Source organism: Cygnus olor, chromosome 1 (genome assembly GCF_009769625.2).
Source record: "Cygnus olor isolate bCygOlo1 chromosome 1, bCygOlo1.pri.v2, whole genome shotgun sequence".
Taxonomy (NCBI): Eukaryota; Metazoa; Chordata; class Aves; order Anseriformes; family Anatidae; genus Cygnus; species Cygnus olor.
In genome coordinates, this window is record NC_049169.1 from 188,038,663 (window position 1) to 188,052,808 (window position 14,146).

General features: G+C 36.3%; 1 protein-coding gene across 7 annotated transcripts in view; it reads right to left on the reverse strand.

The window, feature by feature from the left end:
- Window positions 1-279: 279 nt before the first annotated feature.
- WASF3 (WASP family member 3) overlaps window positions 280-14,146 on the reverse strand; it is a 64,792-nt gene continuing 50,925 nt past the window's right edge. For 6 of the 7 annotated variants that reach the window (XM_040543931.1, XM_040543930.1, XM_040543932.1 and 3 more), the window contains 4 exons: window positions 8,772-8,947; window positions 5,653-5,916; window positions 3,643-4,013; window positions 280-2,907 (listed from right to left, as the gene is read on the reverse strand). In XM_040543931.1, the coding sequence (XP_040399865.1) occupies window positions 2,750-2,907; window positions 3,643-4,013; window positions 5,653-5,916; window positions 8,772-8,947 (969 nt within the window). In that variant the 3' untranslated portion in view covers window positions 280-2,749. Of the gene's footprint in view, window positions 2,908-3,642; window positions 4,014-5,652; window positions 5,917-6,769; window positions 6,937-8,771; window positions 8,948-14,146 lie in introns of all 7 variants that reach the window. The other variant, XM_040543933.1, reaches the window with a different exon arrangement.

The window sequence follows — 14,146 nt, forward strand, 5'->3', positions numbered from 1 at the left end:
AGGGAAATTAATACCTGCGTACACCAGCCAAGAATCTTCACTCAGAGTTTTAATCCAGGTTGCAAAAAAAGAAAAAAAAATGGATTATGAAAAAACATTAGTTAGGCACAGCAGTGCCTTAACACAGTCTGTTTTTGCGGTCTCTGGCCTATGTCCCAATATAACTGTGGCTCTTGGGATCACAGACAGCATTTGGAAGTGTTCTATTTTCATTTATGTTATTCAACAAAAAGGGATAAAGATTAATAGTAAAATCTTAGTAATCTAAGGAAAGAAAGACAGGCTCAAAAGTGAGATTTTATTCATATTTGTTACTTATTCACAACCCAAAGTATGATAAAACTGATAAAAACAGCCTAGAATGTTAGTTTACATCACTAAATTCACATTTTTATTAATTAATGCTGAAAGGAAAATGACAACATAGCAGGTTCAGAAAAACAGGTTGGCTAATAAGACTGAAAAATCTACACCACCTTAACTGGTCACAACTGGTTGCTTGTTTAAGGTTTATTATTTAAAAACAACAAGTTACAAAATTTCAGATACACCCAGCCTCTGTGCTCATAAAATAAATCTTCTGTCATATCAAATTTCAGTAGAATGGAAAGAATTTTCTGCTGATATATTTCAACACGTATTAAAAGAATACTGAGAGTACTCTCCCCACCTGTACAGCAGCGTAACACTGCAGTCTGAGTCGCGCTTCGATCCGACTCATCTGGAGAACATTTTGCAAGCCACCGTGCAAGTGTGTCGTTATGATCAGAACAAACCATCCCTCGTGCATTAGTGAAAGCCATCATCAAGCTACGGCCTCTGTGGACACGCAGACCTCAGACTCCAGTGCACAAAATAAAGCAAAAGTCAGCTTTGTATTTAAGGCAAAGACAAGAACAGATCTAGCAAACTGAGATGAGTACCTTCAGCTGCCACTGATTAGCAGGAACTGTAGTTGCAGATTGCAGTATGCAGAGATTGGTTGTACTTTATAAGATAAATCTTTAACACCGACATTGAGGCAGCATGTTGCCACCCTACCATATAAGCAACCATCACAAATTGAAAAAAAATAAATGCAGATTAAACAGCAATGAAATCGCCAGCAGCTTGCATGCAAACATTTTGTTAGGCTGTTACATTCTCAGGACTAAAAACTGTTAATTGTGTAAACAGAGGTTAGATAATGATCTTCCATTTCATTTTGTTTGTTTTCATTTCATATACTTTTTTTCTTTGTTATTTTTAAGAACAGACAGGGCCTCACAGAACAAAGGAGTTTTACCAAACGTTTAGACCTGGAATTACACTGACTTCTGTTACAAAGATTAAAATTAACCTGTTAATGAAAGAAATTTCTCCTCTTAATACATTTTTAAAAGCCTCATTAGGCAAAGCAGCAGCCCTACTCCCAGTCCAAAAGAAAAAAACATTTTAATACTGTACTGAGAAAAAAATATGAATTACTTTTAAAGAAAACAGACAGCCAAAGCAGACTATGTCAGCCACTGTTCCAAGGGAAAGAGAAAAAGAATGCACACAGACAGCACAGTACCTAAACAGCCATTAAAACTGCTTTATCTGCCAATAACTGTTACATAAATGCGATGTACTAGGAAAGAAATACATTCAAAGTAATGGTAGTTTTGAGTAAATGTGCTACAGGAAACCGAAAACAATCTGTCATGACTATACATACACAAATCAACAAACAAAACTTATTTACAAATATTTGTACCTACGAGCAAAAGGACCAAGTTTAATACTTGTGAAATGTATCTGATTGCTAGATGTAGACTGGCAGAGTTCCATTCTTCAGCAATAACAGCATGACGTTTCTACACTGCAACAACCACATGGCTTCAATCAGGTCTATCCTGAAATTTTTGTGTCTAGTTGATCTGTATCATAAAACTGAAAAGCTGTACAGGTGTTTTAACCCTCTTTTATAATACAGACACACATTCACCACCTACCTGAGGCTTCCCAGCATTCTACCCAACAAGCAGGCAGCAACCTAGGGCTATTGCTGTTACAAATTTGTCCAGTCTGCTCATAACATGTTAATTTTGGATCACGTGGACTCATTCTTCAGAGCATACATTTCATTATCTGCTACATTTTTAATATTAAAAAAGGTTGAGTTATATAAAATTAAATCTGTATGCAAAAAAACTAAGCCCAGATGTGCTTAAAAATAGACTAAGTAGGTATTTGGTTACTGTCTGCTGCATTTTAACGTGGGCATAATTAGCATCTAATAAAAATTTAAAAGTTGTGTATTTATGGAACTCAACACTTCACCCAGTCATACAGTTAACTGTCCTCAAAAGCTAACATGCAGACCAATTCACAAGTACCCAACTTGTTTACATAATTGAAAGAGTAAGATGCAAAGTCAAAAAAATATATTTTATCCCTTAAGATCAGGAAAGTAAAATAAAATGCTGGTTCTGTAACAGTGCAACAACTGCAGCGTATTTTGCACGCAGCACATGATTTGCTACATTTAGTGGCACTTAAGTATTATGCGGTAAATACTGAAAGTAAGACAAGTTTCTGATCTGCATAAGCATAATCACATTATTACCAGAGTTGCTAAGCTACAGCATTCTGAATAATACCAATTCAATTTTAGCACTTCAATCACTAGCCTTAATACATGTCAACATCCTGCTTTACATCGTGCTAAGAAAGCAATCACTGAAGCCAAGTATTTCGTGAACTTGCCAGTGTGCTTAGAGCAGGTTCAATCTGACCAATCGTTCTCATCAAATTCTGAATCGTCATCAGAATCGCTGTATTCCACAGCGATGCGTCTTGAAAGGATGGTTGCCACATCATTTCCCACTGGTTCTCGCTTTGCTTCTTGTTCACGTTGTTCTTGCACTTTTTTCAGCTGAATTCCTGTGGAGACAAATACGCCCAAATTAACTTTTCAGATTTTTTTTTTTAAATTTCACGTTGTTATTGGTGAGTTTTGTGTTCTAGCAGTATATTCAGGAAGAAAAACGAAAGAACCGTTGAATTAGAGTTTTCCCAAGCAAAGAAGAGAGAGAGAAAAAAAGGCAGATTGGAATCCATTCTCAGAGTCTAAGTGCTTCTAGACTTCTAAAATTGCCAACAATATGTTAAAAGTGAATATTCAAGACTGAATATCCTTTATATCCAATACATATCCTTTTGATCTGAAGATGACACTTCTCACAAGTGTTTGGAAATACCATTAAGAACTACAGCTCTGTAGTATAATTGAAGTGGGGAATAGCCATTAGTCATTGATTAAAAATCACTAGGCTGAAACCTGGTGTTGGATAACTCAGTTCTGAACAGAACTGAAAATCCGTGTACTCCTAATGGAAGTTCTACATGATAAACATAAATACCATTTTCATTTTATCATGTCCACACAAATACTAGAATGTTTTTAACAAAGCTGCAGATCTTGGAACATGAGGTTTTAGAAACAGATCAAGGTTGACAGATGTTAGAATATGTGTGTGGTACCTGTTGTGGTCAACTAATTCTCTCAACAAAATTTGGCCTAACTAGGAAGAGAAGCCTTGAGCTCAGATTACTGGAAAATACAGTGCTTTCATCGAAAAAAAAAAAAGAAATAGCTAAGACTCAGCATTCTCTTACCCATTCGGATGGCGGCAAGAAGATCACTTCGCGCATCACTTATTGGCGGCTGTGCAGCGTCATGGCGTTTTGCCTCAGCAGCTGGAGGAGCATGCATGGGGGAGGAAGAGAGGGATGAAGCTGCAGCAGGAGGGCCTGGAGGGGGGGGAGGTGGGCCAGGAGGAGGAGGAGCAGTGACAACAAGCCCAGTAGGAGGAGGAGGATGAGTAGCTGCATATGTAGAGCCCGTCACCAGTCCCGGATGGGAAGGTGGCACAGGAAGCTGAAGGGGACTCACAAACGCAGTTTGTGCTGAAGGGATCATTGGGGGGGGAGGAGGAGGGGGAGGCCCCGTAGGATTGTAATAATCCACCATCTGAGCTGGAACCATCCTATATAAAACAAAATAAAAATCTTTAATGCATCAGAAGTTAGGATTTACAGAATCATCACCCCTTAAACTGCTCTCATCCAGCCTTAACTCAAATCAAAAATTTGAGACGAATTTCAACTGGTGCGTTACATATGTAAATGATCACAGGCATGTAAATTATCAAATATTGATAGTATCGAAATTTAAAGCAGAAGTAGTAGTAAAGAGCAACCTCCTTTCAGTAGTCCACAAAAAAACAGAATTATCTTATTACTCCTGCCTAGTTAACTATACATCTATATTTGTTTCTAAACATCTACTCTATAAAAAATATTATATACAGTGCCTATGACTAGGAAGGGACCAAGAAAATTGTATACTATGCATACCACTTCCATAAAATACAACCTTGGAACAAACATTAAGAGATAATAAGAGATGGGCATGGAGAAAAGTGGAAAGTAGGAATGGAAACATTTACCCGAGAGTCTATCATGCATCTCATGTGCTTCTTTAGTCAAGTTTATCAATTTAAGTATCATTCAATTAAATTGGTAAATTTGATTGATAATTTAAAGAAGCAAGGAAGAGAACAGGGAAGAGCTAATTTATTTGTTAAAATGTCATTAACAGAGTTAAACAGAAAAAAATGGAGAATTAGTGTAAGAGTTATAAAGTAAGTAAAGAACTAGATACAGGAGATGAAGTAAAGTTAATGACAATCAGCAACAGATGTCAATGTCTGACAGCAGTGATACACTGCCAGTGGTCGTGTACCTGGGGACTAACCACAAGAATTTTTGCTAAAACTGGAAATAACAGAGAGAAAATGCATGTTGGAGCAGTCACTCATAGCATTACTGAGTCATCTACAGCATGATATTGTCATTAATCAGGCAAATGCTATTCCGGGATGCATCAAGTGAGGTTGAAAAAGCTTGGCTGGCTTAGCTCAAAGTGACACAGACGAAAACAAATACAACTTCGCTGGGGTTGTGACCTGAAATTTCAAGTTACTTGAGCAAAAGGACAAAAGAAAAAATAGGTACAGACTGGTTAGAAAATAAATGGTTTCTTGCCATCAGAGAACCAGTACCCTGGAACAAGCCTTTCTTCAAAATGTTTTCAGGCAAAATATTTACAAAGGAGTTTGGTAAGTGCATAAACTGAGTTACAAAGATGGCTGTGGCAGTAGGGAACTTGATTCTGTGTCTGAAGGGATCCCTTCCAGTTCCAGCATAAGCTCCTTTAAAAATCATTTCAGTGATGCAGCATAAAAATGTTCATATTAATCACATTCAGCAATACCTTTTCCCATACCTTTCCTGGAGTTTAAAATATTCAAATTATGTTGTAACTACTTTTTACTATAAAGGAAAATTATGCCCTTCTTAAATTATACTAGGGACCTCTAATATGTTACAAATACATTGATTTCACCACATTCAATATACAACTAATTATTTCTGCTTTTCCCATTTCCTCACTCAAATTCAATTCATACGTACAAATTGCATCAAACTTGTTCTGTTCTCCCCAGTGAAATAACTAAGGTACGTGGGGTTTTTTTGTGCATGCCATTTGATGTTGATGGTTATGAAAAACATGCATCTCTCTAGCTTTGTCAACAATTCACTGGAGTAAATCAGGAGTTTTACCCATATTCTGCTGGTACCACAGGTACTGAGCTATGTTGGCCATCTGAAGGCTGGGGTGGAGGTGGAGGTGGTTGCTGAGGTCTGTTTAAAGTAGCATGTCGTGCTGTGGTAGAAGGTGGTCTGTATTCATGCTCATGGCTTTGGGATACTCCCATGTACTGTGGACCATCTCCTGTTCCATATGAAGGCATTGCTATCTGCTGATGGAGGGAATGATTCGGAGTGGCAGGATAAGAATAATCTGTAACATCAGATGCATGGGACCTAAAATTAAAGTAAATGGATGTAGAAGAACAGATTATGTAAGTGTAATGGCATTATCTAAACAACTCGCAAGAAAACCTAAAAATATAAGCAGAATTATTTTCTCTTGCAGCAGGACTCCCTGATAGTCAAGCACCATTCCCATCTAAGTCCATTGGAAAGCACAAGAACAAATGCAACAAAAAATCATGGTTCAGCTTAACATGACTTGAAAATAAATTAGTCTGACAAGTCAGCATAAAAGGACTAAAACTTAATGCTTTAAATATTTCAGCGCACTAACCACATGCACAATGCTCCCTTACAGTGGAGACTTTAAAAACACAAGAAAAGAAGTTATCCAGGTTTTACAATTCTTCAGTAGCCATGAAGAAGCACATTGTTTTGGTCGATGATTTTGACAGTCCATTGTTTGAAGTGATAATGCTTATCAGATTGGTCTTACATTAACAGCAGCAGCAGAAAAAGGAAAGCAATATTGCAAGCACTCACAATTATGCAGAAGAATATACTTTACCAAAGCAGAGAAAACTAATTTCAAAAGTTAGAAAATGCTTTTTGTTTGCACAAATAATTTTGTTGCAAAGGCTTAGAGAAACTGGGAAACGTAAATATTAGTTGAGCAGAGAGTTCATAAAGATACAAAGTCTAGGATGCTCTGTCAAATAAGCCCAAGAGAGGGAGCAAAAGGATCTCTTCGTCCCATTACTGCACAGAGCTGTATTGTATTAGTAACAAACAATCGTGCAGCCTGGCTTTTAGTGAACACAGTAAACTGATGCACTTATCTGTAAGACTGGAAGCAAGGTAAGCAACAAAAAGCCAGGGCTTTGAGTAAAACAAAATGACAAACCCTTTGGGCATTTTGTCCTCTTTCATGCTTCCTGCCTGCTCCATTTTCTTTGCGTCACTCATGAACTCAATGCCCATTTTCCTTCTCTCCCACTCTTCTTTTCTTGTTCTTACTTTTCTCACATTAATTTGCTGGTTTCTGTTTGGATTCAGCTTGTGTTTCTCTCTCTAAAGTACAATAAGTATAACAAATACATTGTAAATCGCCACAGTCTGGACACTTGGACATCAACCTTTAACGTGCAAGTTTTACAGTTACCAAGCTAGGAGAAATAAGCCTTTTTTAACATTAAAAAACAACATAGGGAAATACAAATAAGGTCCTAAAGAAGCGTTACACACTGCTCACGCAGTAGCTGTCAGCACGAAAACCTCTCTGAAATCAGTATTTCTGTATGCATCATGCTTTTCATAGCTTAGTTCCCACAACTGAGACTACCCCAAAATACAACAGAAAGCCTTCTCTCCACCTCAGTACTAGTCACAAAATTAACCTTTCATGCACGTAAGATAGATTTCAGGATTTAACCACTGATACTTGATTCACTGAAATTTAAAGTTCTCCACTTTATAAGCCCTTGAAGTTTTATAACAAGCACCAGATAACCATCATACCATAAAATCTATACGCAACATAATGATGCATCTTTACAACTGTTGCTGTTAAAATCCTACAGATCGCAACTATTATGGCTATCTGCAAATAGTCAAATACAATTTGACATTGTTGGGAGATTAGAAAAACAAATAACTCCAATGCAACTAATTAAACTCAGGAACCCTGGAAGCAAAGTGTTAAGCCCAAAAAGAGACTTGAAACCTGTGAAAAACAGAGCTCAGAGATAATAAAAATCCACATCTTGCATTTCACAGGGGAACATCAACGTCATCTTATCAGATCAACCTATGGAAAGCACAGTTTTAATGAAATATCACAGACCAACAACCAGAAGACAACATTTTGCATTAGAAACTTTAATAAAATGGTGGTTACAAGATTTTAGAGAGAGTGGGGTCTGAACACATTGAAACACCAGTAGAAATTGTCTTTACAATTTTTGTTTTGGTTGGAATATTATTCATCTTCACAAAGATGGAAACATGAGGTTTACAGAGATCTGAGGAGGTTTGTTTTTGTTTTTTATATTCTTTAGCTCAGCTGGACAGCAGACTTAAGACATTAGCGCATACTTTTGTGGTGGTGGTTGTTTTCTCATCCTAGCATTCAACAATTTAAACATAAATTGTCCAAGTTTTCCACTAGGTTCTGTTCATTCCTAACACTACTGCTAGCAATTAACCTTGACAAACAGAAATAAAATGAGAGAAAATCCTTTAGCGAGAGCAGCTCAGTGAACAAACTCAGACTTCCGTACACGCCAGGAGAAGTTAACTCCCACTGAGCTCAAAGGGAAACTCACACAATGTAGATGAATTCTGCTGCTTCTCTCTAAGCAGAGATTTTTCTTCAGAGAAATATCGCAAGCAGTAATGTTGCATCTGGTTTTGTAGCTTGACTTATAGACAAACAGAACGTGGATAAAGCTGAGTAGCCTATTCCCCCGTTAAAGCTTTCTATTAAAGGCAAGAGTATGCCTGATTGGACTGATGGCAGAAAAATATTTATTAAACTATCAGCAGCGTAACATGTGACAAAGCAGTCATGAAGAAAGAGGCATTGACGTTATCTTGTGGAAGCCAATTTAAATGCTTTTGCAACTACAGCTAGTCAAGATCAAATATAAAACAAAGCAAACACTTATTTCGTTCCAGTGCATGGCAAATTATGACAACAAAAAGCTCATCTGATGCTGAGGAAGAAAAAATCATTAATTACAGAATTTATGTTATTTATGCTTTAAAATAATTTGAGAAGAGCTTTAAAAAGCAGAATGTACGTTTTGTCTAGTCTAACTATTCCCAGCCTGTAAAAACACCTAATTCTACTCAGTACTTCTGAACATACAACTGTGGCATAACAAGCAGCTTTGTTGTAAACAGACCTAGTATCTGGGGACAGGGATCCCTCGGAAGATGCTCCATGGTACACACTTTGAGACAACCTGTTGTCAGGTCTAAGCTCTTTGTCATACGCCATCATATTCCACTCCTGGCGTCTGTTTCTGGCTTTTCTAACCTTTTTCACCTCACGGGTGGTGCCATCTATACGCTTTTGCTCCTGATGTTCAAACAAAAGAAATAAAGCATGCAAAGAGAGAAAAAAGGAAAGGAAAAAAGCAGGTTAAAATGCAGTTAGAGCGCATGAAAATAAGACCAGATTTACAGATGAAGCGAAGTCTTCATAAAATATCTGAAAATGAGATAATCGCCCTAAATTATGAACCTCATTAGTAGCAATACTGCTCTGCTTTGCCCTTCTTCTGTAGGATGCACATGCCAGTGTGATACTGACCTACTGTTTTTCCCAGTACAGACAGGAATGTGACTGATTTTAAAAGCCAGAAGTTTAACTTCTTCTGACATCATATGACAATCGTTTATTACGGTCCTGAATCACCTATAATTTCCTTCTGCAAGTAACTCATGTTAAGTATGCTCAGGGTTATTTTGGTTATTTGTTAGGGTCACAATCACCTGAGGCCCTGGGTAAGCAAAGAAAAATTAGAAACACTTTCCTATGTTACATGCTATAATTCTATGGGAATTATTTTTTAATTTTAACATGCTTTCCCTTCGTAGACCTGGTAAACTACCAAAACTCCTCCTAGTTTTTCCCTCATCCTTGTTTCTGATTATTATATAGAAAAATGAATTGCAGTCATCCCCTCTGCAACGTGTCAGTAATATTCAGGCCAGTAGTATATTACAGCTTGATAGCTTCATGACAAATCAGTCGGTTTAGTTTTTGATCTTTTTCTACATCATTTCAGGCCCAGTTGATGTCAGTGGTCATTTATCAGCTCTCCTAACAGTGGGACTCAATGCTTTCACACCTCTGCACCTACCTCTAAGCTTCTCAATTTTGAATATAAGATCATACAGGTGCTTCAGCTGGAAAATAAGTAAGTTTGAACAATCCAAACAGAAACGTATATATGTGCTGCTTCTTTTCTCAAGATCTAAAAAGAAACAACCCAGTGCCCTTGTAAACCAGCTCTAGATCCCACATCTTACAATACTAATTAATAAATAAGTTAAAGATTCTTTATCAATTTATAATTTGACATTAACCTTTCAGCTGCTAGAAGATGATTCTCAGGAAATAATTACATTGGTATTCTGATAATGCAATCATACTCAATTTCATTTAGATAGGAGTTCAGAAAAATGCTGATATGGAAGCATACATTGAGCCTCTACCTCCAAAGTAAGGGATGATAGCTGGAAAGCCAAACAGTCCCATCAAAAAAAGAAGAAAAAAAGGTATATCACAGATGACCATAGGTACTTCTCCAGCTGTCAAACAGCACCAATTAAATAATTCTGAAATAATTTATTTGGCATTATACAATTAATAAATTACCAAATAATTGCTTGCCATTGTTTTGGACCTCTGGCTTGTTTGTGCACATCTATGTCCTGGACCTGCTGAACCATATTTGCTAGCATTAAGAATGACAGAGAAAAAACTTCTGAAGTTCAACATCTAAATATTCCTGACAACACTTGCTCATTCCTCGTCCCTGGAAGGAGGAGATTTCTGACCTGATTGATGTCTGTAAAGATCATTACCTTGGTTATTTTTTTCTGCCTATTAATTCTTTTTCCTTCCCAAACTTTTATCATCCCATTATTCAAGCATCAATCCATTATTTTTCAGGTTACACAACATTACCTTCTCCTTCAATACCATTTTTTCATGTCACAATTTCCAAATACAGGAATCAGAGCACAAGGAAGGCAGATTCAGACTTGCCTTTTTTTTTCCTCCTCACAGAATATTAACTCCATCCTCTGAGGGTCACTACTATGTGTTTCTTTTAAGTTTCTGATGTAAATATCAGCCTTTTGAACCACACAAAATGCTCCTTGGAAGATAATCGTTTTGATACAAATCAGGAACGCTTACATGACTGCTTACACATGATTACCCTTTTTAAAAAGGAGCAAACTTTTAAGAGATCACTATGTATGTATTTATCTTTTTCATAAAATTGTGTGCATAAGTAAATAAATACTTATTCTTGTACATACAAAGTAGTTTGATTTTACTGGCTCAGACTTCAGTTGGACAGGTTGTTCCAAACAAGCATCTGTAGGTATGCTAATGAATGAATATGCTGGAACCCTTTTTACTCAAACTGTACTAAACCCTACTTGTATTGATTTTTAGATTACTATATGAAGACATTTATTTTCATTAAAACGTTTAATTTCTTCTCAAACAGTGGGGCAGGCCAATTATTAGCAGCAGATAAAACCATATACACCTGTAGTAGAGCAGCTTTATGTTGTTCCAGGAAAAGGAACATATATGTTCTTACATGTTGGGGAAGTACTTTCGTGACTGGAACAATGGTGACAGCTCTAGTTTTAACACACAGAGCAATGATAGAGTTCTAGTGGAGCTGAAGCCTTTAAAATAACTATAGTTTTGTGTTTTTAGGAAAGTTAAGCATTATTAAGAGTTACTCCCTTTTAACTGAATGTAGTAGAAGCTTTGGTAGACAAATGGATGCTGTAGGTTAAGCCAGAAAGCAGGTACAAGATTTATCTGTTGGCAGGAAGTGATTTCAGCCACACCGCAAATGTATTAGTGCCCTCAAACATGGTTAAGTTAACTTTAAGTTTCATATTTGCATCAAGAGTTAGCAAATGACATTTCAAGCATTGTTATAAAGAATGACCACTGGTAACTGAAAGCAGCTTCATCAAGTATTTTCATTACTTACATAACAAAAAAAGAACGGAAGCATGAGCCTAGTGTATTTTCCTGACTTCAGAAATTTACAAGATCCTACCAAACTCAAGTTATCAAGAATTTTGGAATTGCAAGCATATAAACCCTCAAATTTAAAGATTTCTAATTATTTAAATAACTAATCACTCCTCATGAAAATATGGGGAACAATAAAAAGCAAGGTAGAACAACTCACCTTTGGTTAACCAGCAATTAATAACTGGTCTGCAGTCATTCAGTTCTGAGTATTACTGCTAGCTACAAGTCAAAACTAACCTCACTGAACTCCTACTCACTGACCTACTGAAAGCTTGAAAGTAAAAAACCCGGACAGTATAGCAGATTTTCAACTTAAAAAGAATTAAAATTACAGTTTCCTTTGGAGAAAACATTTATGTGAAAGAGTCAAATCAAAGTCTGTTAGAATTCTCCACAGTTAAACAAGAAATGTGATATTTCAAGGCAGGAAAATGAAATGCCTCATAAACCTGCCACAGTAACTCAAGCATTTAAGACAAATTACAAAAATAATATTGGAAAACAAATCCTCCTGTGCGATGTCTACTCTTAACCTTCACTGACCACATGAAAAGATGAGGCTAAAAAACAGCTATATTTGGTCAGCTGAAAAGGACAGGCATTTGGATGCCTAGTTTATAATACGCTAACTTATACATATCGATTTCTTTTGCACACAGTTTTTCAACAGCTTTTATATTTTGTGCTTCTGTAAAATATAAATTGCTTGCAGAAGTCTCAGTTAGTAGATCAAAAATGTAACTTTAACCGTAAAAATGCTAGTAGATACCCTGGATTCATTCCCAGCCACTGCTATTGTAGGGCCAAGAGCAAAAGAAAATGCCAGTCTTAATCAACCTGTGAAACTGACAGCGCCTGAGAGACATCTCACTCAAACCCTGCAGCTCCACAAAGGTTCAGATAACAATATGCTTATTTGCACACCAACTTCCAGAAAACTGCCTGTTTTTCTACCTGTTTCTACCTGTTTCTGTTTTCTACCTGTTAAAGTCACACCTATTTATGAAAATTTAAATGTGTGTTGCTTTCTTCTTAGCTGGTCTTGTTATACATGTAAAAAAAAAAAAATCCAAACAGCACTTCAGGCAGAACTTATAGCCATATATCACAAAAACACCTTGATAATCCTGTAATTGAACACATTTTGCATCTTGGTTGTAGACTGTGATACAGTAATTAAAATCTACCGAAAATATACCATGGGTGGAAGGTGAGATGTATTACGTAAAGTAGTCTGGAAGCAAGTCTATAAAGGGTTCTGTAAAAATCTCTCTAAAGCTATCAAAATGTTTTCAAATGAAATTAGCTATAAGCTTAAAAAACACTATTGTAATTTTCCCCTTTTTAGTTTCAAATCAGAATGAAAAAATTAGCTGTTAATAGTTTCTTTTTATCCCTTTCTCTAGTGACAAGCTCTAAATTTGAAGGGGAAAAAAGGCTGGGAGGAAAAAAAATCAGGTTCTAATTACCCCTATGTATTTTTTTTCCCACAAAGAAATACTGAATTCAATTTAAAAACAACTGAACTGGAAAACAAAAGCTGCTGTAATTGTTTCCCATCTTTCAATCAACTCTACAGCTTATCATACTGAGGATCGAGTAGGATTATAACCCTGCATATATTTTTGTTTACAATTATACACATAACCAAGTGAATGTTTTCCAATGCTATGCTTCAGACAGTATCTTGTACTGAAAATGTTCACTTAGCTTTTTCAACTATATTTAATACTTTAATGCTGAGATATCTGTCAAAACAGTAAACATTTTTGACTCATACTCCTAACAGGAAGATCTGATTTATTTTTTTCCAAAACTTTTAGAATCATGAATTCACCAACTGTTTTAGTTAAAGTAAGTCTTCATCTACAATGTGTGTGTGCTTATATATGTCCTGAAAACTAAGTAACTTCCTTCTATTTCCTCTGGACAGTCTTTCCACCTTGTTTGGATTCCTCTCAATTCAAATCCCTTATCTCTCACTGAACCCATCTAGAAGGGCACCTGCTGCTGGATAAGATAGGCAGTCATTGCTTCATCAAACTTTCCTTCTTCACTTTTTTTTTTTTTAGAATTATCTTCAAAAGTCTTACTATGGCTCTCAGATTTGATCAAAAATTGACAGCAAAGAAGCTGCAGAAGTAGCAACTTCTTCATTCAAAACTAAAAACCATTAAAAGAAGAAATCTTGATTGCTTCAAACTGCACATTTTGGATCAAACTGCTGAAGAGAATCCAGGACTGAAGACATCTGTCTATGAAAAAGCCTTTTTGTTGTTTTCAAATTTTTAAGGAAGTGAACGATATTATGACTAAAATGTCTTCTCTCATTGCTAAACCAGAGAATTTTAGCAAGATGTTAATACACAGCAACTTGTGATGTGTAGAAAAGTGAAGAGTCACTATAATGGAATTTAAAAAAATGAATATACACTTCTGAATAAGCCCATGTTTTGCTAGAGCAGTTGCTGCTGGATA